At 62.6% G+C, this 26,412-nt stretch overlaps 1 protein-coding gene across 4 annotated transcripts; it reads right to left on the bottom strand.

Annotated features, from left to right (window-relative positions):
- Window positions 1-261: 261 nt before the first annotated feature.
- CAPN15 (calpain 15) lies at window positions 262-25,110 on the bottom strand. Of its 4 annotated transcripts, XM_028111638.2 has the most exons (13): window positions 24,939-25,110; window positions 15,718-16,013; window positions 6,268-7,741; window positions 5,222-5,430; window positions 4,961-5,144; window positions 4,661-4,884; window positions 3,721-3,846; window positions 3,496-3,648; window positions 2,933-3,094; window positions 2,396-2,628; window positions 2,125-2,291; window positions 1,863-2,041; window positions 262-1,786 (listed from the first exon to the last, which is right to left on the bottom strand). In XM_028111638.2, the coding sequence occupies exons 2-13, from the start codon at window positions 15,897-15,899 to the stop codon at window positions 1,609-1,611; spliced, it is 3,471 nt and encodes a 1,156-aa protein (XP_027967439.1). In that variant the 5' UTR covers window positions 15,900-16,013; window positions 24,939-25,110; the 3' UTR covers window positions 262-1,608. The 4 variants fall into 4 exon arrangements, with proteins under 4 accessions (XP_027967439.1, XP_027967441.1, XP_027967442.1 ...); XM_028111640.2 differs by lacking the exon at window positions 15,718-16,013 and having other exon boundaries at window positions 24,939-25,109; XM_028111641.2 differs by lacking the exon at window positions 24,939-25,110 and having other exon boundaries at window positions 6,268-7,952; window positions 15,718-15,784.
- Window positions 25,111-26,412: the final 1,302 nt, after the last annotated feature.

Genomic DNA, 26,412 nt, shown 5'->3' with positions numbered 1-26,412 from the left:
GCGCGGTCTGACCCGAGCCTCTGCCCCGCCCGGACACCCAGTCCTTCAAGGGCGCACGCAAGCGGCAAGCAGGGCGCCCCTGAAGGCTCCTTGTGAGCCTGACCTGGGGTGCTGGCGAGCCACATCCCCTGAGGTGCTGCCCTCTCCCCCAACTGCCCTGGGGTCAGGCTCGGATGCCCCTCAGCACAGCCCCGGCCTGTGGAGGGGGCGTGGGAGCCCAGGGACCCTGAGAGGGGCGGCAGACAGACCCAGGAGGCACCCTTACAAAACAAAATTTTTATTTGGTCCATTGGAGCCTGAGTCTGGAAACACCCATGGAGAACCATCCTACAGGGATGGGGACTGACAAGTGATAAAATAGTCTCTGTGTCAGAAGAGCTGGCTATATATACAGGGTTAAAAATATTCACAGCTCAGAGTAAAAGGAGGGAATATAAAGGAGGCCCAAAGGGGAGTGGCGTGCTTCCCGATGTTTCTCCAGGTGTAAAAGGCCCCCCAAGCCCCATAGGGCTGCCCATGGCCTGGGGGCTGCAGGGCACTGAGGCCAGGCGGGCCCCCAGGAAGCTGGCCTCAGATATCTGAGGGCAGGCGCAGGACTCTGGTCTGACAGCAGCCTCAAGAGAGGATGGCCGGGTAGCCAGGTGACCGCTCAGGTCCCTGGGTTTCTGAGGTGGGGGAAGAGCTGAGACGGGCTGCTGGGCCCTACCTCTGCCTAGACAGGGAGGCCCAGAATTGCTGCCGGACCCTGCTTGTCCTGGCAGAGGTCAGGTAGTGCTGAGGACAAACCGCCTCACCAAACCGCAGGGTGGGCCTGGGCCTGGCTGGACCCTGACCCACAGTCCCTGGCCTCCAGCCCCTGGGCATGGCTTCTTTGATCCTGGGACGCGCTCCAGGAATTGCATAGTGTCGCCAGAGGGGCCGCTGGGACCTCCCCCATCCCCGGACCTGAGCCCACGGTCGCCAGGCACCTGCCTCCTGGGACATACTGCTGGGGCTCTAGGGACCCCTGCTTGCCTTGTGGGGGCCGGGGGCAGGGAAATGTGCTCTGGGGGCAAGCCGGGAACAGAAAGCTCCCGCTCTCGTGTCCCCCAAGGAGGTGGTCCCTGCTCTCATCCTGGGATCCCAGCCTCTAACCCCACAGACGGGGATGGACCCTGCTCACTGTGGGGTTCTAGCCTCTGATCATCACAGAGGACATGTTGCTCTTCACCCTGGAGCCCCAGCCTGACCCCTACAAGGGAAAGATCTCTGCTCTTACTCTGGGGTCCTGGCCTTGACCTGCCCAGATGTGGTTCTAGGAGCAGGGCTCTTGGCTGCCTCAGCCCCCAGGGAGAGAGAAGCCTCACCTTGGCCCTGGTCATCTGAACCCAACCTTGAGGTGGCCGGTCAGAGGGGCTGGTGTACAGGCCCCTGGCGCTAGAGGCGGGTTCGAGGTATTCTGCTTGGCAGCGGGGAGGCCCTGGGCAGGAGGGAGGGGCAGGGAGGAAGGCCTAGGGGGAGCTACTGCAGCTGGTGGCTCCCTGGGCAGGGTCCTGAGATTCTGATTCAAGCGTCCTCTGCTGGGGTCTCCCTCATAAAGTGCGCGTGGGGGCTGGGAAGGTGGAGGGGTCACAGAGGCCGGGGGCCATGCAGGCCAGCGACTTCGGGCGTGAGAGGGGGGCTGTGGGTGCCCCTGGAGGCTGTCCAGTCACTGAGGAAGGCCTGGGCAGCCTTGCGGTGCGCCAGGCGGTGGGTGATGGAGAAGCCGGCGTTGCCCTCCAGCTGGGACAGGATCACCAGGACCTGCCTGGGGGAGGGGGCCGGTGAGGGCCAGTGGAAGCGAGGTGGTGGGGGGGAGCGGGCAGGGCGGGGGCGGGGCCCACCTGTGCAGCGGGGGCACGCTGTCCTGGGTGCGCAGGCTGCCACGCGTGGACACCACGTTGAAGCTGTCAGAACAGTCACACTGCACGTGCAGGTAGGACTTGGGGTGCCGGTTCTCCACCACCACGATGAGCCCCGCCCAGCCATGAGTCAGGTAGTAGCAGGTCATGCCCTCGCGTCCCTGGCCACACAGAGTGCAGGAGTGGGCTGGGGCGGGGGTTCCTTCCGCGTCCCCCTCCCCCGGGACCCTGCCGGCCGGCCCACCTCGTGCCGCTCGCCCCGGCTCTCGGTGAGCAGAATGATGGCGTCGGCCAGTGTGGTCGGCTGGGCCTCCACGGGCTCCACCATGACCAGCCTTGAGCTGTACACCGCCAGCACGTGGCCGGGCGGCTGCGGGGTGCAGCGTGGGACCCCCGCCGAGGGGCTGGAGGCTGCGGGGCGGGGTGGGGGGACAGGGGACGGGCGTGTGAGTGGGGGGCACGCGCAGACCTCCGTGCGGGCGGGGTGGGGAGTGCAGGTGCGGCTGCGCGGTTACCCTGCGTGTTGGCCGGCGGGCCCGGCGCGGCGGGGCTCCAGTGGTTGAAGGCACAGCACACCACGGCGTACTCGCCGGGCTCTAGCATCACGTCGCAGTTGACGAACTTCTTGACAGCGCGCTTGCTGTGGGCTAGCAGGCGGCCCAGGCTCAGGCGGCCACCGCTGCCGAAGGACGCGCGGAACACCAGGACACACAGGTCCAGGAGGTGGCTGTCCACCGAGTCTGCGCGCCTGTGGCCGGACGCACCGCAGCGGTCAGCGGAGGTGCAGGGCCCGCACGGCCCGGCCCCCTGGAGTTCACCGCCTGCCACCTTCTGTGCTCCCACGCTGCCGCGCCCCGCAGCGCAGCTCACCACCGCCCCACCCCTACCAAACTCACCGCCCGCCACCATCGGCTCCTCCCCACCCCGCGGCCCCGCCCGCAGCTCACCATCCTGCCCCCCACCCTCAGCGTGGCCCCGCCCCTGCAGCTCGCCGCCCCGCCCCCAGAGGCAACGCCCCCCCAGCTCAACGCCCCGCCCCCACCCCCGCCCACCTGCTGCCCTCCTGGAAGAGGGCGAACTCCAGGGACGCGCGCTCCAGCACCGTGAGAGCAGTGACCCCCACAGGCCCGCTGGCAGAGCTGGGAAAGCAGCCCTGCACACGCGCCTCCTGCCAGTCCGAGTGCACCTTGCAGATGTCCACCGAGTCGAAGTACCTAGTGAGCGAAAGGGCAGCCGCACGGGGCAGCTTTCATCCCAGCTCAGGTGGAGGCACTTCCTGTGCCCTCTCCAGTCCCTGTCCCAGGCCACGCTCGGCATCTCCTGGGACCAGTGTCCGGGAAGCCCTGGTCCCGGCTGTTGCCCGTGGACACCACCAGGGGGCACCGGGTCCCAGACCTGATCCGAGAGGGCTGAGCCCTGGTGGTCCAAGCCCCGCACCCCCACCCACCCTGTGCTGAGCTGGATTTAGAGAGATACAGGTGGGCTCCCCAGGGCAGGACTCCACACGCTGGGACAAGGGGGGCAGCCAGGGCGAAGGTGGCCGGAGCACGGGGATGAGCACGGGGATGGCCATGGGGCAGACCCTCCACACCCGCCGCCTGCAGGGTCCAGGTACCTGATGAAGTCGCTGTACTCCATCCAGAAGACACCCTCGCTGCTGCCATGGGGCATGAGCTCGCTGCGCAGGTGCCCTGGCCAGTGCGGCCACTCATCTGACCAACTGCCATTCCAGGAGAAGCGGCCCCACGGGTTCCGGAGACGCAGGAGCCTGCGGACCACAGGGCTGAGGGCCACGGCCATGCCTGCCACTGCCCCCACCACACACCCACCCGCCCCCTACCTGGAGCCCTGGACGTCTCGGACATCCAGGATAGAGTAGGCGTGGCGGGGACGCAGGCCCAGGCTCTCGTAAGCAGCATCGTCCACCTTCATGTTGCCCCCCCCACAGGAGGCACCCATGAGGAACCTGTGTGGGCACAGCAGCCTCAATGACTGGGAAGGCTCCCTGACTGGGGGCCCCTCAGTAACCAGGAGCCTCTGCTGGCCCTGCCCCCCAGCGGGCTGGGGGGATGGGAGGTGGGGAATGGGGGGGAGTGGAAGGTAGGGGGCCCCTCCCTGTCTGTGGGGACCCACGTGAGACACATGGGACTCAGGAAGTGCTGGCCCAGCCCCCTCCACTGAGGTCCCGAAGCTCAGAGGCCTTGGGCCGGGTGGGGGTCAGGCACGCCCAGTCCGTTAGAACCCTCCTGAGGCTGGCTGGCCCTGCCAGCTCAGGGCTGTGGCTCTCTGAGGGTGGCGACACTGCCCAATACCAGCCGAAAGCACAAGGTCTTGCCACTAAGGAGCCATCTCTCCCAGGCTTAAGGATCTGGGCCCTTCCCACAGACACACTGGCCCGTGTGTGCCAGGTCCTGGAAGGCAAACCCCACTCCCAGCAGGTGCCTCTGTGGGGCTCTCTCCGTGCGGCTCCGAGCGGGCGCTGACAGTCATCACAGGCCCAGCTGCGGATGACGCTCATCACAGGCTCCACCCGGGGTGGTAGGCATGGGGTGCAGGGACAGGCCAACGGGCAGCCGCCTCCTGCCTGCCCCCCCCACCACCCGAGCAGGCGGGACCACCGGCCCGGCAGTGAGGGATGCTGGCAACAGTGGGGATGCAGGGTGTGGGTCAGAGGGCACGCGCCCTGCTCATCCCACCGTGCCAGGCCCCCGGCCTGGCTGTCCCCTCATCTCGCCGCTCCTCCCAACGCCGCTGACCGCCACAGCGCCCGCCCCTCTTACCCAGCCTCCTTAGAACTCAGCATTTTGGCCCAGATGAGGTCAGTGTCAACGGGCTCCTCGCGGGGGTTAGTGGAGCTGACCTGCAGCGCCAGGCTCTCACAGGGGGCACCGGTGAGCGTGGCCAGGCCTTCGATGGCGCGCCCTGCCTGGAGGGCGAAGTACGAGCCGTGCAGCTTGGCCAGCGCCTTCTCGATGAGGGCCACCCACAGCTGCTTCCGCTGGGCCTACGGGGAGGGCCGGAGTCGCGAGGCCTGAGGCTGGCCGGCACCCAGGTGCCCGCCCCGTGCCCGCCCCCCCCACCTGGGAGAAGAGGAGGAAGCCGGCCTCGTCACAGGGCAGCGTGTCGTCCACCAGCACCGTCGTCCACGTGCCGTCCTTGCAGAGCCGCACCTGGTAGGCGCCCTCGGCACACAGGCTGCGTGTCACCATCACCCGCTCCACCAGGTCGGGCCGCTCAGCCAGCACGGCCAGCGCGCTCAGGAACCTGCACGGAGCCGGGGCCACACCGTGAGCGCCGCCGCACGGCCCACTGCACGGCCCCTCCACAGGCGCCCAACTCACCAGCAGTTCCCCAGCAGCCCCTGCAGGATGTCCGAGGGCCGGAGAGTGCGGAACACGGACCACGGGGCGCCGGGGTCCCTGGACACGGAGCAGTTGATCTCGTGGGGCCTCAGCCACTGCCGCACGCGCTGCTGGACGCTGTCACCCGCAGGGAAGCCCACCGATTCAGGCCCCGGGGGGAAGCTGTCGTCCACGAAGTTCACCCTGTTCTGCAGGGGGCCATGGCCTCACACTCAGGCTCCACCCGGCTGAGGCCAGACCCACCACCCAGGAGAACACCCGGAAAAGGCTCCACAAGAAAGAGGGTGGGGGTGGGCAGCCTCCTGGACTGGTGTGGAAGGCTTGGCCACGGCTCGTGTGAGCCACGCCACCCCATGTAGGCATGGGGGACCGCGGCCAACCAGGACACCGCACGCCCCTGGGAGACACTGCAGCCCCCAGCCTGGGGGCCACCGGGTTGGTAGGCATGCCGTGCAGGGAACCTGGTGGCTCCCCGTACCGTGCTGAATGCCCCCATAAGACAAGTGGGGACTTGGCTGGGATGTGGAAGCCAGGACACAAGCCCCCAGATAGCCCCTCCAACTGACTCCAGCGGTAATGCTGCCCTGGACTCAGGCCTCCTACACCTCCAAGGGCAGAAGAGCGTGAGGGACTGTCCCAATCCCGTTTCAGCAGGGTCTCCATGGCCGGAGGAAGCACCGGGCCCACCTGCTGGCCTGAAGCCTCCACGTGCATCCCCACTTCCCTGTGGCTTCACCATCGATGGGAAATCACCCCCAAGAAGGGTCAGGAGCACAGACCATGGGGTCGTTGGACCCCCATGGGTAAAGAGGAAGAAGGGGCAAGATGCAGGGGATAGGGACCAGACCAGTGCTCAGAGCCTGGGGAAGTGGTTCCTCCCTCTCCCTGGCCAGAGAAGGGACACCAGGGAAGGACAGAAAGTGCGAACGCCTTGACTGGGGGATAGGGGAAGCACAAAGAGAAGAGGTCCACGGGAAGGGGGAGAGCCAGCCCCGGAGCGTGGACACCGTCCTGAGGGCGCTCACCTCCCGGCAGAAGGCCACGATGTTTTCCCAGAGGGCCTTGGCCTCACCCTCGTCTGTCTGCCGCCGCTTCTCCACGTGCATGCTCTCCCTGCGCCTCAGGGGCGCAACGCCCCGGCGCTGGGCCACCAGGAGCTGGGGCGTGTGACAGGCAGCACAGTGCTTGGCCCGGGGTGCGTTGAGCAGAGTGCAGGCAGGGCAGGCCCACTGGCTCGGGCGCTCGGGCGGCACCCCGGGGAAGGGGCAGCTGGCCTTGTGGGCCAAGCAGGGGCCAGACTTATCGGCGCTGCAGTCTGGGCAGCGGGCGGGGGGCTCACCATGCTCTTGGAAGCCATGCAGCTTGGAGCAGCCACATGCCGTGCATCTGGGGGCCGCTGTGGGGTTCTTAAGCGTGCACTTGGCGCACGACCAGGTGGTGAAGTCAGGGCTGGAGGGGCTGGCTGGCTTGAAGCGCACCGTGTCCCCAGCCAGGTCGATGACATCGCTGCTCGGTGCAGCACCGCAGGCCTCACAGCGGGCAGGGCTCGAGGGGCCGGGCCCGGGGCAGGAGCAGCACCGCTGCGGTGCCGGGCTGCCCTCGGCGGCCTCCTCCTCCAGAATGCTCAGCCGCTTGCCAGACAGCAGCTCCGCCAGGCGGGAGGCCCCGGCTGCAGTCCGTCCTGGGCCCTGGGGGAGCCCCTTGGAGCCGGCAGAGGGCGAAGGCTGGGTAGCCTCAGGCACCAGTGGCTGCAGCTGGGGGGGGACCTCGCGGCGGCTACGAGGCACTGGGTTGTTCTGCAGGGTGGGCGAGAAGGGGCTGAAGGACGGCGCCCGGGGGGGCTCCTGGTCGGCGGCAGAGGGAGGGTCAGCTTCAGTGCTCTCCCCGGGCTGGGCTGGGGCAGGTATAACGTGGAAGCCAGCGGGGGCCACAACTTCGGGGACCACCAGGGCCTCAGGGGGGATTCTGGGCAGCGAGAGTTTCCGGGGGCCCCCGCAGGCCGAGCAGGAGTTGGCCACAGGTGTGTTGTGCAGCGTGCAGCGCTGGCAGGCCCAGCCGCTCCCGGGCTCTGCTGCCCGCCCCTCCTCCCCCTGCTCAGGCTCCGCGTTCTCCTCGTCCGCGTCCTCTTGGGGCCGCCCCCGAGTCGGCTCTGCGGACGCCAGCCCCGCTGTCCGCACGGTACCAGCTTCCTCCTTGCAGCTGGCCCTGGGCTCCGCCAGGACCCCGTTGATGACAGGCAGCAGGGAGGCGCCAGGCACGGGCTCTGGAGCAAAGCCACACACCTCACAAGTCTCCTTGCCCAGGAAGTTCCGGAATGTGCAGCGGGCGCAGGGCCATTTCTGCTCCTCCACGCTGAGCCTGAGGATGTGGTCGAGGTCAGGCTTGTGCCGGGGGGCCTCGCAGATGGAGCACTGGCGCTGGCCGGCTGGGTTCAGGAAGGTGCAGCGCGCACAGGACCACTCCCCAACCGTGGCCATGGACCCAGGCGAGTGTGTGTGGCTGCAAGGGAAGGTCCCGATCAGTGCAGGCTTGAAGACAAGGGCCCAAGTCTCCACCTGGGACAAGGGGCCACAGGATCTTTGCCTTTCTGGACTGTGACAGACGTCAGGCCCAAGAGGGCAGTCTGTGAGGAGCTCGAGAACTCTGAGGAGTTAGGGGTCCCCAAGGGACCTCACCGGTGTGTCCTCAGACCCCTTCTGGAGGGGTGGACCTGTGGGGACAGAGACACGGGGCAGAGCCACACCATCCCAGTGGCCACGGGGCCCTGCTGGGGAGGCAGTCTTTGATCAGTTCCAGGAAAGAGTACAAGTGAACTTCCTCGACAGGATAAAGGGCATCCTCAAAAACCCACAGCAAACATTACACCCAGCAGTGACACACTGCGTGCTTCCCTCCCAAGACCAGGAGCTCAGCACTGCCAGTCAGCACTGTACCATAGTCCCAGCCAGAGCAATTAGGCAGGAAAAAGGGATAAAAGGCATCCAATTGGGAAAGGAAGAAGTAAAGCTACCTCTGTTTGCAGACAGCATGATCCTACACATAGAAGTCCCAAGAAGCCACCAAAAAAAACTACTAGAGCTAATAAATGAATCCAGGGACATCTTAGGGCATGAGACTGACATATAACCATCAGCTACATTTCTAGCAACGGACAGCCAGCCGAACAGCCCAGAGAAGTGAAGTTAGGGGAACAGTATCACTTCATCTAAAACAATGTAATACCTACGGATACATTTTAAAAAAGAGGAGAACACTTATACTCTGAACACAACACATGACTCAAAGAAATCACAGAAGACCTCAATGAACAGACAGACACGCTGTGCTCACAGAGTGAAGCTGTAATACAGCTGAGATGACCATGACACCCAAGAGACCTACAAATTCACAGGTGCAATGCAATCCCCATCAAAATCCCAATTCCCCCCTGCCCCAGGAATGGAAAAACCTGATTCTGAAATTCATATCAAACTGCAAGGACCCACCCCCCCACCCCCAAGTAGTCAAAACAGTCTCAAAAGAGGGAAAATCAAGACAGGTGGTCTCGGCACAAGGACAGACTACAAGTCTGCCTATGGTCTGTGTGGCCAGGAGGACAGAACTGAAGAGCCCGGAAACACACCCTCACATACGGTCAAGTCATTTTCTTTTTTTATTTTTTTCTTTTAAGTAGGTTCCACGCCCAACATGGGGCTCGAACTCACAACCCCAAGATTAAGATTCTCACACTCTACTGACTGAGCCAGCCAGCCACCTTTGGTCAAATCATTTTAGGCAATGGGGCCAAGCCCACTCTGTGGGGAAAGGGCAGTCTCTTCAACAGATGGTGCTGGGAACGCAGGACCTAAAGCACTAAGGAATGAAGTTGGGCCCTTACCTCACACCGTATTCAAAAATTAACTCAGAATGGATCAGTAACCTAAATGTAGAAGTGAAAACTATAAAACTCTTAGGAAAAAAACCTAAGTAAATTCTGTGACCTCAAGGGGCACCTGGCTGGATCAGTCGGGGGAGCATGCAAGTCTTGATCTTGGGGTCGTGAGTTCGAGTCTCACTTTGGGTGTGGAAATTACTTGAAAATGAAACCTTTAAAAGAAAAATTCTGGGGTTGCCTGGGTGGCTCAGGCGGTGAAGCTTCTGCCTTCAGCTCAGGTCATGGTCCCAGGGTCCTGGGATCGAGCCCCGCATCGGGCTCCCTGCTCAGCGGGGAGCCTGCTTGAGATTCTCTCCTCCCTGTGCCTCTGCCCACCTCCTGCTTGTACGTGCTCTCTCTTTCAAAAGAAAATCTTAAAAAAAATTTTTGTGACCTTGAATTTGACAATGGATTATTAGATGTGACACCAAAAGCACAGGCAAATAAAGGAAAAAAACTGGACTTCATCAAAATGAGTAACTTCCATGCTCCAAAGGGCACAGATGAAAAAATGATAACTCATAAGAGAAAATATTTACAAATCATGTCCGATAAGGGTCTTGTATCCAGAAAATATAAAGAACTCTTACAACTGAACAACAACAAAAACCCTTGTAAAAAAATGAGCAAAGGGCTGCAGCAGTCATTTCTCCAGAGGACACGCAAGTGGCCATGGAAGCACGTGGAAAGATGCTCAGCATCACCAGCCATCAGGAAAATGCAAACCAAACTCAAGAGATACCACTTCATACCCACTAAAGCTGGCCAGAATCCAGACCACAGAGGACAGCAGGTACCACGAGGGCGTGGAGAAACGAGAGCCCTCCCCTGCACTGCCTCAGTTGCAATGGTCTGACAGGCCCTCAGCAAGTTAAAGAGAGTTACCATCTGACCCCGCAATTCCACTCCCGGGTACATACCCCAAAGAACTGAGAATTGGTACCCTAGCAAACACACATGCGCTCAAAGCAGATCTACACACAACAGTCAAGCAGTGGAAACAACTCAGACGTCCATCAGCGAATAAACAAAGGAAATGTGGAATGTTATTCAGCCACAAGAAATAATGGCATTCTGATACAGGCTACAACATGCTAAGTGAGAGAAGCGAGATGCAAAACAGGAGTCCATTTACACGAAATCTTTACGACAGGAGATCCAGAGGCAGTGGGAAGCCTGGTGGTCCCCAGGGCCTGGGAAGAGCTTCGTAAGGAACACAGGGTGATGTAGACGTCTGGGGACGGGGTAGAGGTGATGGACACACAGTGTGAATGTGTGTCAGGCCCTCTGAAATTGTTACTTTATGTCATATGAATTTCATCTCAAAAAGAAAAAAAAAAGTGAGAGCTTGAGGGGAGGGCCAGGGCATGAGTGGGTGGGGATCACCCCAACTCAGGGCTGCCAGTTGGGTCCCCTAATGCAGTTGCCTATCTGGTCTTTCTGGGGACCCCAGGTTGGCATCTGACCACAAAAACAATTCAACGGTGCTTGAGGCCCACCCACCGGGCACATTCCTGCTGAGCCCAGGGCACAGGTGGATCAAGGGAGGGACAGGCTGTACCGTGAGGGGCAGGCCCTCTCCACTCACCTGCCCACTGCCCACCCAGACCACTGCAGGTACACCCCGCCTGGTCCCAAAGCAACATGCAAACCTGTTCTCCCACAGCACGAGCCCGAGGTGTGCTTTGCACCCGGCAACCCCCTGGGGCTGTAGTGGGGAGCTGCCCAGCCCAGTGAGACCACTGGGGAGGTGGGGCAGGAGGGTGTCCAAGGCCAAAGGAGGTGGCAGAAAGGGTGGGGCCCCCTCTGCTAGCAGCTGGTCCCGAGCAGCCTGTCTGAAGTGCTGGCAACACGCAGACCTGGGGGACCCTGAGCTCCTCCTAGGATGGGTGCTGCAGGGCAGCAACACTGGAGAGTGTGCCCCACCCCACCTGGAGCGCCTGTCCCAGGTCAGATCTGTGCCTCAGCGGATGGGCCTGCAGGGATGGCCATGGGCCCCACATGCTGGGTGAGGCCACAGAGACATGGTCCCCCCAGGTGGCCAGCGAGGCCTGTGGGGTGTGTGTGTGTGTGTACGTGTCTAGTGCAGGTGGGTGCTCCTGACTCCTCCTGCCGGAGACGAGTCAATGGCTGGGGGTGGGGCTGGCCCCTTGATCCGCTTCTCAAAGGCTAATCTGGGCGCCAGGCAGTGTCTGCACACCAGGACACACAGTCTCCTCCACTGATTGTAGCTGCTCCGCCCAGCACAGAAATCAACTGTTCCTTACAAGGCATGAAGTCTATGCTTCTGACGCCGTGTTGATACCAAACCCTTTTCGTTCAGGAAGAAAGAAAACTTGCCTCTTCAAAAAAAAAAAAAAAATCAAAAAACCTCCCCGAGCAACAGGGTTCCCAGGGGCCGGGGCCAACTCCGTGAAGCCACCTTCCCAGCTTTTGTGGCTGAGGCTCATGAGCTCCCACAGCCTTGCCTAGACGGGCCACAGGGTGAGCAGGTGTGGTTGGGCCAGGCCGGGCTCAACACGGGCACTCGGCACCGGGGAGGGGGGCAGGTCAGCTTTGGCCTCTGCTTCTGCGCTACGGAGAGCCTAAGAAATCTTCCTGGGGACCACCGGGCCCTCCCCACACCACCCCCCACTCAGAGAAGGTCCCACAGACATGCGTGCACACAAGCTGCTTCCATCCCAGTTCCAGGCTCAGGGGACGCTCGCTCAGCCCGCACATCTCCCCTGGCGTGGTCACAGGGACCAGCAGAACTAGTCTGACACTTTGCAGACCATCTGCCCATGGGAGGGGTGTCCAGAGAAGAGGCCCAGGCCCCTGTGCCCCGTGCAGGAGAGCCCTCCTAGGACATCCTTGCCCTTGGCTCCAGGGCTCTGGGGATCCCAGATGCACTGAGCAAGGATAGCCTGGGGAGGGAGGGGGCCCAACTCTTGTTTACCCTCCGAACCCGCCAGCTGGCCAGTCCACGGCCTGGGCGCAGCTGAACATGAGCACAGTGCCCCCCAGTCCTGGCCAGCACCCGGGGACACTGGTGGGACAGGGCACGTGTCACAGCCCTCATGGTGGATAAAGCACATCAGGGAGATTCTGTCTGGTGTTCAGAAACCTTTAAATGGCAAAAGTGCCTACAACTCAAATTTTGCCCTGGGGACACAGAGGGCAAGCAGAGGCACCCATGGCTAGAATAAGGATTCTGGGGATGCGGCCGTGGCACAGGGGCTCCCAGGACGGGCGGCGGGGTGGTGCCGTGTTCCCTCTCCGACCCCTGCAGGCCACACCTCGCTGTTATTGGGCAGCCTGAGGAGAAGTGGCTCCAGGGTCAGTGACTGGGTGACTAGAGGAGCCTGAAACGGGCCCCTGACCTTCACCTTGCTTGTCTCACCTTCTCTGACTCCACAACCCTGGGGTCACCCCAACATGACGCAGGGCCTGGGCAGGAGCTGAGGGCTCAGGAGAGACTGAGAGAGGCCAAAGCATCCAAGCAGCCTGGGCGGAAGCAACACCGTAGGGAACCCAGAGCCAAGGCAGACTCCGAGGAAAAGCACTTCCAAACCCCACGACGTCACAGACTCCAGCACACAGACTGGGTCGCAGCTTGGGAGGAACCAGCTGCCCATGGAAAGAAAGGCCAAGTCAACTGGAAATTGAGGCAACTGTCCAGAAAACCCCAACACCAAATTCCTGCTGTGCCCTCCGTAATCTGGGGACTGCCAGCACTCTGTTCCAATTCAAAAGGGAGGCTATGGAGTTGCTCTTGGGGCACACGGTCAAGTCTCCCCAGTACCCAGAACACACATCTGCAGGAACACGTAAGCTACTGGTCACCACTGCAGGGTGCAGCGCAGTCCTGGGGGGATGCCGCTCTTGCCCAGACAGTTAAGAGCAGTAAGTGGCATCCACACCTAAGGACCTCGGGGGAGCCACCAGAACTGGGCAGGCAATGCCAAAAGGTCTGGATGCCCTGATGGCCGTGGCGGCCTGACCTCTGACCCCTGTGGCTCTGAGGTACATCTGGGCGCCTTCCTCTGGGGCCACCCTCAGCCAGCCTTGAGTCATGCTCCCCGTTTCTGTGTCCCCACGGGTTGCAGGCGATGATGTCCACGTGCACTGCTTATGGCTCAGGGTGAGTAGCTCCAGGGCCTGGTGGTGGGTTACGGGGAACCACGCCCACACCTGGCTCCCCCAGCCTCATCAGTGCAAGGGGGTGGTTCCAGCCCAGCGTGCTGGACGTGGAGGCTCTTCCGTGAGCGGCGGGGGCTGCTGTGCCTGCCGGTTTCTTCGCAGTGCCTTCTGGTCCCCCGTGCCCATCAGTATGCCCATGCCCAGCTGCCCCTCCAGACGGTGGCACAGCACCCCACACGTGTCTGCGTGCGTCCACGCGTGGGGAGGGGCCCTGTCGGGCTGGCTGTGTGTGGCCACCAGCCTTTCTGCCCCTCACCCTGCCATCTGCCTCATGCAGCACCCCCCCCGGAGCCTGGATGTCTGTGAACTCCTCAAGGTCGTTTGCAGCACCTCCTCCTGCTTCACCTGCTGCTCCCAGAGGCAGACACTGAGTGCCCCTGGGTCTGGCCGGCTGCCGGGGACGATGGGAAGGAGCCGCTGGCACCCCAGCTTGGGGGAAGAACCTGGCAGGAGGCCAGGAGAATGAGAAAGTTTGACTTGGCTGGACAGAGTGCGCCAGGATCCCAAGTGAGACGCGCGCATGCCCCTCAGAATCCTTGGGCGCAGTGCGGAGGGAGCTGGTTGGCAAACCCCACGGGGTCTACACCTGGCCTGCTGCTCCCTGGGGGCCAGTCCCCAGCCAGGGCCCAGTAATTCTACTCCTAGTAATTTATCCTAAGGAAATAAATGGGCATTTGTAAAAAGCGTGTGGACAGATGAAGGCCTGGGAAGATGCAGACCAAGCCATGTGGGGACAGCGCCCCATACCCGCCAGGACGTCTGGAATCAAACAGGCAGATGGTCCCAAGTGTTGGCCAGGACAGGGAGGAATGGGAGCCCCCCCATACCATGGGCAATACGATACCATGGTGCACCCGCTGTGGAAAGCAACCTGGCAGTTTCTCAGAAAGTCAGGCAGGATCCAGTAACTGTCAGCAGGTGCACCCAGGGTCCCCACCCAAGGGAAAACGCGCCCGCACAAAATCTTGCACATGAATGCTCTCACAGCAGACCAGTTCATAAAAACCAAGAGGAAACAACCAAATGTCTGTTACCTGAGGGATGGACACAACAGGATGGGGTCCATCCCTACAACAGGGTATTTACTATTGGGCTATAAAAGGAACGAAGCTCTGGCGCCCACCACCACATGGATGGACCATGAGGGTATTACGCTTGGTGCAAGAAGCCAGGCACACCAGATATTATTGGATTCCACTTGTATAACATTTCCAGAAAAGGCAAATCTATGGGCAGGAGGCAGGGTGGCTGCCTGGGGAAGGGTGGCGAACAGGCGGGGGCCCTGGGAGCCCTGGGGGACACGTGGGTGAGCAACTCCATAAACGACCAAGACCAAAGCCGTGCAGCCGCACACTTATGAGGGGTGAATGAAAGCACGCAAGTCCCATCTCAGTAAAGCTGTTTCAGAAAGGCACAGACGTCCACTAGTGCATCACCTGTACCATACCGAGAACGCAGAGGGAACTCCCAACAACCCACATCGCTGGCTCTGGCCACTCACTGGCCATCAGGCCCCCTGTGCTCCTGCTGTCCCCATGGGCCCTGCTAACTTCCTCCAGCACTTCCCAGGCGCCTTAGCTGCTGAGGGCTCAGGCCTCGGGTCCAAAGCCATCCCAGAAGGGACACCCATCAGGACCCTGCCTGCCATCCAGACACCAGGAAACTGTCCTCCACAAGTGAGCTTTGTCCACAGGAAGTGACGGCCAAGCGCAGCATGGCAGGTGCCTTTGAGACAGGGAGAGCCCGTTACCACTGCCTCCACCCGAGGCTGGAGGAACTGAGTGTCTGCGGAGCAGTGGGTGCCTCTGTCCAGCGAGGCCATGGGATGGGCTAAAGGCAGGGCTGGGACGTCAGGGCCCAGCACCCCCAGACCTGAGCAGTGGGCATGGACGGGGGCTGCCCCACACCAGTCATCCCAGAACTCCCGAGGGGAGGCTCTCCAGCTTATCTAATGGGCAGCTAGGCTGGGAAGCCTGGTGGAGCCCGGCCATGGCCGCAGTTGGAGGAAGGCGACTCGTGAAGGTTTGCCAGCGCAGCGGCACCATGCACACAGAGGGGTCAGGGGCTGGTGCCCTCCCCTGCACCCCCACCCCAAGCACAAATCTCCAGAGCAGCTTCGGCAGGAGCAGCTGACTGAGCAAGCCATGCACCCTGCAGGCAGGCCACAGCCCACACCACCCGGCTTTGTGGGGAGGGCTGCCACCCCAGATTTTCTCCACCAGGACCAGAAGAACCCCAGAGCCTCTCAAGTCTTGGGCCCTTTGGGGAGAGCAACTTGCCAAGGATTCTTGGAAACAGGGCCCCATCTCTGCAAGCATGGAAGGGGCCACCCGACAGAACAGCACTCCCGCCCCTCGGGCCACCCCCCCCACCTTCTTACCTTCGGGCCCGGGGACGCAGGGGCTGGTGCTGCCGGGTGACCAGGGCACCACCCCAGACAGGCCCCCCAGGGCCGCTCCTACACCAGCCGGCTGCTGCAGGGGGCCCGGGGTAAGGCGGTCCCCCGGGGAAGCCGTGGTCCGACTCGGTCTCGGTGGCCAGCGAGGAGGCGGAGCTCCCCATGGCCCCCGCGATGGCGGCCGCGCTGAGACCTGGGCCTGGTCACACGCGGCCCACAGTGGGTGAGGTGGAGCATGGAGGGAGGACAGCGCCCACGCCGGAGACAGGGCGGCCGGGCTGGTCAATCACACAACAGAAATAAACACAGAGAGAGAATAAAGAGAAACAGGAGAAACAGCATGACTCACAGGAAAGAAGCCCCCAAAAGACTGGGGGTGGGCTCCCCAGTGCACCAGTGGCCTCGGGGACCCAGGCCCCATAGCCGGGGGTCCCAGCAGGGCTGAGGTGCAGAGCTGCAGCTCCTAGCCCGAGGCCCGCCCCACCACCAGTGCCCCTGCTCTGCTCCTGAGATCCAACTCCAACCCCTCAACCACCCAGAGGGGTTGGCCACATGTCCACTTGCTGGTCTTCAAAGGGAGTCAGCCATACCCTTAGTGAGAAAGAAACCACACAATCATGCTTTATTGCAGAAAAAAGGACTGAGGGGCATGTGGCCAAAGGAAATGGGAGAAACAAGCAAGTGTGCGCAGCAGAGCTGGGATGGCCTCGCAGGATGGCCGTTGGGAGGAGGGCACCGAGTGCCCACACGGCCCGGCAGAGACCCCATGGTGCTCTGAGGCAGGCACAGTCGCTACCACATCCCTTCTAGAGCCTTCCAGAGGGACAGCCTCCCCAGGCCAGACAGACTCCATGGCCCAAAAAGAGATGGGTGACTCAGGAACGACTGGGGAGGGGGGCCAGGCCTCTGGCAGGAACAGCCTGCACTCAGGGGAAACCGTCTGACCCCCCACGGGTTGAGCAGGCCTCTTGGCTCGATCCAGGTGAGGCAAGTCCCAGCCAGGCTCAGGGCCAAGGAGGACTGGCAGCCCGCTCGGCTCTGGAGGCTGGCGGGGGCCAAGTGACACAGGAAGAGGAGGCCGGGGTCGGGAGAAGTCTGGGCCCCCAGACCCGTATGAGCGCCGGCCAGATCAGCCGAGTCGTCTGTGTAGCAAGAGAATCCGCTCAGATGGGCTTTACTCAGGCCTGGGGACGTGTGTGAGATGGAGCAGCCCTGCCCTGACTGGCCTGGTGGCCTCGCATGTCTCCTGCCCTTCAGGCCTCCCCATGGGCACCACCAGAGCCGAGTGGAGGAGGTGGAGGCCCTGTGGCCTGCAAAGCTGACACCATCCCCTCAGCACCTGTGAGGAACATCTGTCGGTGCTGGCCCACAGACCCGACCGTCGTCTAGCAGCTACGTGAAGAAGGAAAGACGGACAGATAAAAGGAACCTGGAAGAATCATCTTCTGTAACTCATAACATCCAACGTATCTCCGCGTCAGCATGAAACTTAGGTACAACCACGTGTGAGCTGCACGACACTTTGTTCTCAGTCGAGATCTCTGGACTCCACCGTAGTCACGCCCCTCTCCTCGTGGGTGAGCCACGCTCGAGGCAGCAGCTGTGCATGCGGGTGGCTTCCACACTGGGCACGCTCACCAGCTGTCAGTGCTTCACCAGCCAGGGTCAGTGCAGACACCTGCCTCTCCCACGGTTCTAGGTCAGACCCCGACAGTCCCTGGGACGCCTGGGCTCCAGTCCGCGCAGGAGCCCCTCCTAGCAAGAGCCAGAGCATTTCTGATGCTCCTTTCATAGCCAAATCCTGGGCAGAGGAGGCCTGAGGTGGAGCCAGGCCCACTGGAGGTGCCATGGGATGGAACTGCTCGTGCTTGGCTCCAGGGTTGGCATGGTCCTGACAGAGAGCTCTGCCTGTGTCCCCCGGGAGGGCAGAGGGCGAGGTGGGGGGCAGCCAGTGCCAGCACTATGTCCCCTGAGGCTTAGTGAGGGTGTGGACCCAGGCTTCCCAGGTGTCCTGCCCAGGTCAGGCGTGCTACCTGAAGCACATCAAGGACCCACCTGGTCCTCACGAATGCCCTAACCTGGTCTTCAGCAGTGGGGCAGGGAGTGCTCAGGGAGCATGCTGGCCCCCCATGCCCACCCGCGGCAGAGCACGTGGCCCCTGAGCCCAGCAGCAGCTGTACCCTGTGGCCCAGCCTCCTGACGTATCTTCAGGGAACTCTGACCCTGCATGCCCCATCTGGGGCAGGTGGGAGGCCTGTCCAGGGGTAGGCTGCATGGTGGTAGCTCAGCCCCTCCTGGGAGGGCAGAGGCAGCACAGATCCTTGTCCCTGCGGGCTGAAAGGACAAATGCTCCCCAGAGAGCAGCCAGCTCAGGAGGGCCTGTCTGGGGATCTTTGGGGATGACAGCACCCCAACATCTGGGGGTGGTGAGAGGACCTGGGAATGAGACCGCATGAAGGAGTACACTGGCTGAGCAGGGCTCCCCAGGGGCCACCAGCCCTGTGCTACCCCGAGAGTCCCACCTGCACAGGGTGATGTGTGGGAAACTGTGCTGGGCAGGCTGGCCAGTTCCTGGCTCTCATCCTGGCTCCACGTCAGAATAACCGGGCACGGGGACACTCACACACCCTGTTCCCCAGGCCTTGCAACTTGAGACAAAGCTACATAAGGGCCTCCCACAGGGCAGAGCAAACCCAATCCCCGGTGGGACAAGTGTCATACGGCCCTCTTCTCCGGCAGGGCCTGCTGGGTGGACAAAGCCCCCCGTGCTGCCTGCCTGCTTCCTCCAGGTGGGAGCATGGGACGTGGGCCAGCCCTGCAGGTGCCAGGGGCACACCACCCATTGCTCTGTGTGTCTCTGCTCATTTAGCAAACACCCATCGGGCCTCCACTGTGTGCCAGGCCCCCAACAACGCTTGAACCCTGCCCACTCAGGGCGCACTTTCTGGCTGCTGTGCCTTAAGAGTATGATGTAGAACGTGTCTCTGGGCAGAAGCCAGAGTGCACACGGTGCTGACACCAGCCTCCTGCATCACTCAAAGGGGCGGGGGCTCTGCAACATGGCGCCGCAGGGCAAAGCGCCTGTCTGCAGCCCGACCAGCCACACGGCTCCTCCATGCCCTCCTTCGGGAGCTGCTGCCCTAGATTTAAACGGGGCAGTGGCGCAGATCTGGCCTCAGGGAACCACGGAGGTGGGGCTGCAGTCCCATCCGTCGAAGGGGTTAACCATCAGAGGCTGACTGGCCTGTCCCCCAGCCTGGGCTGAGGCAGGTGCCTGGCATGGCACTCCAAGAGGGCAGCAGGGGACGATCCACGCAGAGTGAGGAGCACACGAAGGGCCAGGATGGCCCCTCTTTAAGAACCCATGTGGGGAGCACCTGGGTTGGTCACGGCAGGTACCCCACCACCCCTCCCCCTAGCCCACCTGCCCTTCCCTGCCCCTGCGGGCCCCCTGAGGGGGTGGGGAGCAGGGGCAGGGTGCTGAGGTGCAGAGATGCAGCCAAGTTGTTTCTGCCAAGTGAGAATTTACCTGGGCAAGTAAAGGCCAGGAAGGGGAACACCATGTAGGCCACACCCAGGTCCTGATCAAGGATATTTATGGCCCACTCTGTCCCATGCCTGGGGGGCACAAAGAGTCGGTCCCACACTCCTGGGGCCCCTGAGTCCCGTGTAACAACAGTCTGGGCTCCACACAGATGTACGCTGCTTGATGATGCCTCTTTCCGTGTGCACACGCTCTGCCCAGCTCCCCCACAAACACACGGCACCCACAACCACATCCGTACTGTGCACACTCCCCATGCCGTGCTAATTCACCCTGGGTGGTGGTGAACTTTGTGTCCCAACTCCACAACACCCCCGCCCGGGGTCCAGGGCACACATCTTAAATCTCATCAGCGTGCATCTCCCCATCTGACAATAACAGTGCCTTCACGAACTGCAGGTATCCTGACAGGCTGCCTACAGTCAGCCCCAGGACAAGGGCACAGGGGCGGGACGGAGGACAGTGGTCTGCTGGGAGGGCACCCTGTGCCTGACAGGCCACCCTGCCGAAGCCCAGAATCGCACCCACCAGACACGAGGCCCGTTGCTTGGCACTTCTCCCGTAGCCTGAGGACAGGAGGCTCCAGCCTGAGTGAAGTCAGGCCCGACCCCCCTGGGGAGGTCCAGACCTCAACCTCCCTGCCCCCCAGGACTGGCAGGACAGCATCCTCCCTCAGGGTGCAGGATCAGGGATGGGCCATCAGGCACGTGGAGGTTCCTTTGGGGAAGAAACACCAAAGGCGTGGCAGACGTGGCCCGGCGAGACACATCTGCTTTGCAGCTTGCCCTGCAAAGACAGGACCACGGTCTCACACCTCAGACTCAGGGTGGCCCGAGGGAACCAGACGTTGTCAGGGCAGGGGTTCTAAGGAGAGGCCAGGGAACTGTCGCAGGTAGAGGGGTTGCCCACACTGAACTCACGCCCTGCCACTCCGCAAACAACCTGCAGCCCAGACGTACCCAGTCCTTGGGAAAGGGCTCTCCTGGCGCAGCAGACGCCAGACCCTCCCCATGCAGAAGAAAGACTCAGCGACAGCAGGCTTGCCAGTAACACCATCCACCTGGAGGGCACTCCCTTTCCTGGAAGGTTCTGGACTCTGGCCCTGGGCCTGCAGACCCACCCCCAGGCTTATCAGCATGAGCCAGAGTCCACTGGAATGTGTGCCAACCAGGCACTGGTCCAGGTTCTGCCTCCCACCTCCAGACACGGAACGACCCTCGGTCTCCTTGGGTGTGCTCCCGTGGTTGGTGGCCGAGGGACTGTGTCCCTTTAGAAGCTGTATCTGTCCCTTACCCAGAGGAGGCTGGAGGCTCCAGAGGAACCGTGTTGCTCAGCCAGCTCCGCACTGCCTAGTTCAAAACCCCTGACCTCCATGGGCCGGCCAGAGTGGCAGATGGGGCTGTTCAAGATCCTGGGGCCCCAGGGGACAGGGCCTCCCTCAGCCTGGCTCTGCCCACGGTGGGGGTTGCCAGGGAAAGGTACCCAAGTGGGCAGGGCTCCAGGCAAGCAGCCAGGCAGCTATTGAGATTCACCTGGACTCAGATCCCAGAATCACCAGCCACTCTACCCACCAATGGGGCAACCACCACCCCAAGTCGAGCAGCTTTGCTCTCTGTAGCACGAGGACCCTGGTGAGGAGGGGCACACGCACTCCCCTCCAGTCCTTCAGGCCAGAACAAGGGCCCAGGCTCCACCCTGCTGTGGCCTCCTCCCCTGGCTCACTGTTGCCCTCAGGCAAACAGTGAGGCCAGCCACCCCTACCTGCTGACTCCAAGAAGCAACGTCACCACTCTGCTGACCTCGGAGAGGTCAGGGCTAAAAGTCTAGGGCTTAAAGCCGTGGGCTCTGAGAGGGTAACCAGCACTTCCTGAGCAAACCTGAAAGGAACTGTGCTGTCCCAATCCCTTGCCCTCCTGACCAGGACCTGCTGCCTAAGCACACTACAGGGTGGTGGTCACTCTTGGCATTTCTGGACTCTTCCACGTCTGTCAGGTACTGCATTCCCCACAGGTTCCAGCTGCCAGGGCCGGAACAGCAGTCGGGGCTCCTCGCTGTGCAGCTTACCCCCTGCCCCCAGCTTCCTGGGCACATTGGGGCACCACGGTGGGAGGGGAGTAGATGGGCCTCTCAAACCAGACGAACACTCATGTGTGGGGGCTGGCGCTGCCCACACAGAGGGAACAGGGTCACTGCACGTCCTTTTGTGTCTGTGGGGTCATACGCCACCTCAAGTGTGCATCACAAAAAAGGAAATTACATTTTCCAAAACAGCGTTTTCAGGGCAACAGGGACATTCTCTGGATTTCAGTTTCCTAGTTCACGAGTTCGATACTGTTTAACATCAGATAATATTGTCTACAGAGAAAGAAACAGCACCAGATGTGCATTCTCACTTTAGGTACTTCTGTGTTTCTGTTTGCCAGGTGGCAGCCTGGTGACCTCTGGCCTCACTGGCAGCCCAGGTTTCAGGGGGTCATGGGGGCATCTGAGCCTTCAGCTCACCCCAAGGAAGACGGGCAGTCGGGGAGCCGTGGAGCCGTGCGGTCCGGGCCCCATGAGCTTGGGCCTCTCTGCAGCCACCTTTCCAGAGTGGCAGCGCTCTAGAACATGTCCCCTCTCCTATTAAATAGAGGAAGGGAATATCAGGTTAGGGCAGAAGGTCCTGGGGTTCAAGGTGAATTTAATTCCAAAGGGCAACTTTTACGAGAAGCGTAGATGTTAAGGGGACGGAGGGCAAGAAGGAACTCGCACTGCTTCAGGTCTGGGTGGTGACAGCATGGGAGGGGCAGGAAGGGGCAGCCAAGTGCACACAGGCACCCGTGACACCACCAGGCAGTAGCGATTAACCTGCTTTCCTCCTGATTCTCTTGCAGCACTGTCCAGGCACATGCCCCAGCCTGGCCACCAGAGGGGTGGGGACAAAGCACCCCCCAATCGTGGGGAGAAGCAAGAGCAAGCCGGCGTGGAGCAGCTGCTGAGACTGATGGGGCACACCAGCACGGAGACGCTGAGGCCGCTACACGCACGCGTTCCACTCGGTCTCCTGCGAATCCACGCCTGGTGCCCAGACAAGTCCTTGCAGGGGGACTGAGTTGCTGACTTCCCCACTGGCCCCTCCTGGGGTGTCTGTGTTGGGCCAGGACCCCCCCTCCGTCCTCGCATAGCCCCCATTCCCCTGTACCTGGCCGTCCCTGTCATGGTGGCACTAACACAGCTGTCTACAGAACCCCTTCTCAGACCCTTCCCTGGGCTGCTGCCAGGACCCACAGAATGACAGGGTATGGCTGGGCAGGTCTCCAAGCTTAAGAGGTGGAGGCAGCCCAGCCTCACCCCACAGCCTCCCTCCAGCTCATTCAAAGAGGATGGAAGCCAGCAAGTCCACTCCTCATCCCCCGCAAGGCTGCAGGGTGCCATTCTGGACTGCCCCGGGATGATGGGGTTGCCTGCCAACAAGGAGCTGACAGAGGACGTTCACTGACTACCTCCTCAGGGTGGCTGGGCCAATGCTGAGCAGCACGGGAGCCAGGGACGGGGGCCAAGGGTCAGGGTCAGAGCTTGGCACAGGTCTCTTGGTCGTTCTCAGCAGAGCAGGAAGGGAGGAAGGTGGGGGGTCCTGGGTCCACGCCAAGGAGCTCGGCACAGATTAGGGAACAGACACGCTCACAGTCCTACTCTGGGATACTTCTGGGGTACTGGTACTGAGTAATGGGGTGCAGGGTGCGACCAGAGGGACAGAGCAGCGAGGCAGTGCCAGGAGCAGTCCAGATGCAGGGGGAGAGCAGGAGCAGGGCTGACCCCAGAGCTCGTTCCATACGCCCAGGGCCTGAGAGTGTCCTTGCTGGGGGTCTGGGCCCAGGCTTTTGGTCTGAGGAAGAAACCCCCAAAGCCACCCAGCGCGTGTCCCCACGCCGACCTGAGCCTCACACTGCAGCCTCAGAGTCCGGCACAGAGCGGCAGGATGCTTGTGAATGCGTGTGACCGGTCACCAGTGCTTCCTGGTTCCTGTAGCCATGTTCTTCAAAGAGCCCAGACCGTTCCCATTTAACCATGCCCCCTGCGTTTCCAGCACCGTCTGTGCCTGAGTTGGCAAGTGCAGGTGGCACGCCGAGGGGGGCCCGGGGCTGCTCTGCGCCCAGACTGCAAGACTGTGGGTGGCTACCGCCTCGGGCTCTTCACCCACCACGGGCCCGTGAAAGATAGTTGCAGTCTTCCAGGGATTTTTAGGCAGGAGAATGCTCCCTTCCAATTGCCACGCATATATAAGACCCATTCAGGAGGTGGTGTGATGAGAAGGCGGTAAAAAGGCAGCCTCGTGCGTCAGGTCAGAGACCTGCATGTGCAGCCCCCTGTGCCCCTTGGCTTCGGTCTGCTTGTCTGAAAGCAGGGTTTCCCCCGGGGCTAGCCATGACAGGGGCCTGGAGAGCTGGACACAGGCCGTGAGTGCAAGAAGCTTCGGCCAACGTTACCACTCTCAAGCCAGCCATCACCTCTGTGGTGCAGGACAGAGCACTCAGGACCCGGCCACTGCCTGCTCTCAGAGCCCATGGCCTAGCCGTGTGGTCACTGAGCCCTGGGCCCAGCAGGGCTTGCACCTGGCTCTCAGGAGGTCATGAGGTCACCAGCCAGATGGCTCGGGAGCAGCTCCAGAGATCTGAGATGCAGAAGGGAAGGGGAGAGAAGTGCCCCTTCTGGGAGCTAAATGACCTGAGAGGAAGTAAGAAGCGCCCAACCCAAGGCCAGGCGGAGCCGGCTTCCTGCAAGCTGAGTCCGCAGCTCCCCTGCCTGTCTGGAGCCCTCCTTCTTTGAGTTCTCTCTCTCTCTTTTCACATCGGAGTCACTCGGGAGTGGAGGGATGGAATTACCCCTACTCCTCCCCTAGCCCCATCTCCGGGGACGGAGGGGATTCTGGACATGACCTGTGACTCACGCCGCCCTGCAGGCCTGGCCCCAGTGCAGGCCCCACTGGGCACCCAGCTCGCTCCTCCGCAGGACCCCAAACTCCCAGGCCTGGTCTCGCAGGGGTCCTGCTGCCTGCAGTCTGCTCACAAACTCCCGCGCTATAAGGGGGCCTCCCCGAGCCATCCAGTCAGGGATACTTGAGCCCACAACGGTTCCCTGGTCAGGACGAGAGGGGGAGGCCAGCAGGAAGAGCCAGGGGCTGCCCAGCAGCCTGGTCACCATTCTCGGGCCCCCCTGTAACTCCACCGCCGCCGCAGAGCCAAACCAGAGGAACAGGGAAGAGGAAGTGTGGGGCGGCCGGTGGGCGCCGCCCCCGGGAAGTGCCCGCGGTCCCTCTGTGGGGAGGGATGCGGGGGGCAGCGGGGGGCAGCGGGGGGCACGTCCCGGAACGCAGGCGGGATCAGAACGTGCCTGCACCGTAAGGGCACTCAAGGGCAGGCAGGGGATGGGGCAGCCTCCGGTGTCCGTTGCACCCCGGGGCTGGTCTCCCAGTGACCCAGATGACCCGGGTCCGCGCCCTCTCCCCTCTCAGCGGCGCCCCCAGCCCAGCCCGGGCTGCGGCCAAAGCTTCGGGGGGCGCCGGTGTGGTAGGGGTGGGGGACAGCCCCCGACGGCGAGACGCGCTGCCCGCCGGGCCCGGGCTCCGGTGGGGGTCCAGGCCGCGCCCCCGGCCCAGCCCGGCCCTGCCGGCCGGACTCACCTCCGCAACCTGGCGGCGCCTCCTCAGTTCCCGCCGCCCGGGCGGCGCGGTCCCGGGCCTGCTCGCCTGCGCCGGCCGGTCCACAACTTCTGCCGCCGGCCTCCCGCGCTGAGTGGCGGAGCAGCAGCGCGCCCGGCCCGGCCCGGCCCCGACCCGGCCCGCGTCCGGCGCCCGCGCTACGCCGCCTCCGTAGCTTAGCGCCCGGCCGGGGCCCCGCGGCTACGGCGCGCCTGAGGCGCACACGGCGCTGTGAATCGCGCGCGCGGACTACCGCTCCCACAGGGCCGCGCGACGCCGCCAGGCCGGAAGCTCGGGGCGGTGCCCGGCGCGCGGTGCGGACCGGGAGTTGTAGTCCTCGGGTGTCGGGCAACTGCCGCAGCGATCGGCTCCTTCCAGGGGCCCGCCGACTTCCCGGGCCGCCCTGCCCACCCGCACCGCTGGGGATGGCCGAACCCCGGGGCCCGGGCGGTGCCGCGTGTCGGGTCTGGCTCCGAGTGGCGGAAGGGATGCTTCGAGGACAGAACTGCGACTACTACTCCCAGAATATCCTGCGCGGGAGGAAGGGGCGGGTCCGCCAGACCGCCCCCGTCTCTGCGCTTCCTGTCCCTCACCCTCGCAGGCCGAGGTGCGGTGCTCTGGCCGGTTCTCCCGGCTGTCTGGACGAGACCCCGACTCTGCCCTGGCCCCTCCGTGTCCACGGGGCCCGCAGACCTCCGTAGCGCCCTGCCTGGGTCTCCTGAGCCCCCCTTGCCTCCCGCCCTCCGGCTGCCCCAGACCCTCTCTGCCCCTCTTCAAGGCTTCGTGGTCCACAGCTCCAGTTTTGGTGGGACCGACCTGGGTGGAGACGAGGCCTTGGCACTCACAACGGGACGCGGTCACATTACTTCTGTGGGCCTCGGTGTCCTCCTCGGTAAAAGAGGACGAAATGAGATACCATCCACGGAGCGCTCATCCCGGCGCCTGGCAGGAAGACCCCTAAACCTGGGAAGGCGGTGTTGCTCCGCCGGGGCCTCTGAACAGGACCCCCAGTCGCCAAATTCACAGAAGAGCCTCCTAGGGCCAGTGTCTCCCATTAGGTTCTCTTTGGGCAGCTTGAGGTCACTCATAACCAGCAGTCACGAAACTGGAGGCGGGACTCTGCAGCAGGACATGCAGGAAGGCAGTTTATCAGATGCAAGTGAAGCACAGGGAGGCTGTAGAGCGGGAAGAGGGGAGGCATTCGGGGGCACTTGGGGAGCCTGGGGAGGCACTGGTCATGCGGGAAACGCAGAAGCAAGGCATGTCAGCTAAGAGGGATTCAGGGAGAGTGGCTGTGGCCCAATTCTGCCTCCAGACTGGGTCATGTCTGTTCCAGTGCCCACAAAGTCAGCTAACCTCAGTAGGACCTACGGGCACAGGGCTCAGCGCTCCCAGGAGACCAAGCCCCAGGAAAACCTGTCTCACTCTCCAGATGCTGCAGCAGGGATGGAGCTGC

Source organism: Eumetopias jubatus, unplaced genomic scaffold, assembly GCF_037043125.1.
Source record: "Eumetopias jubatus isolate StellerSeaLion01/CBP00866 unplaced genomic scaffold, mEumJub1_p1.0 scaffold_12, whole genome shotgun sequence".
NCBI classification, from domain to species: domain Eukaryota; kingdom Metazoa; phylum Chordata; class Mammalia; order Carnivora; family Otariidae; genus Eumetopias; species Eumetopias jubatus.
This window is presented reverse-complemented; position numbering and strand designations above follow the sequence as displayed.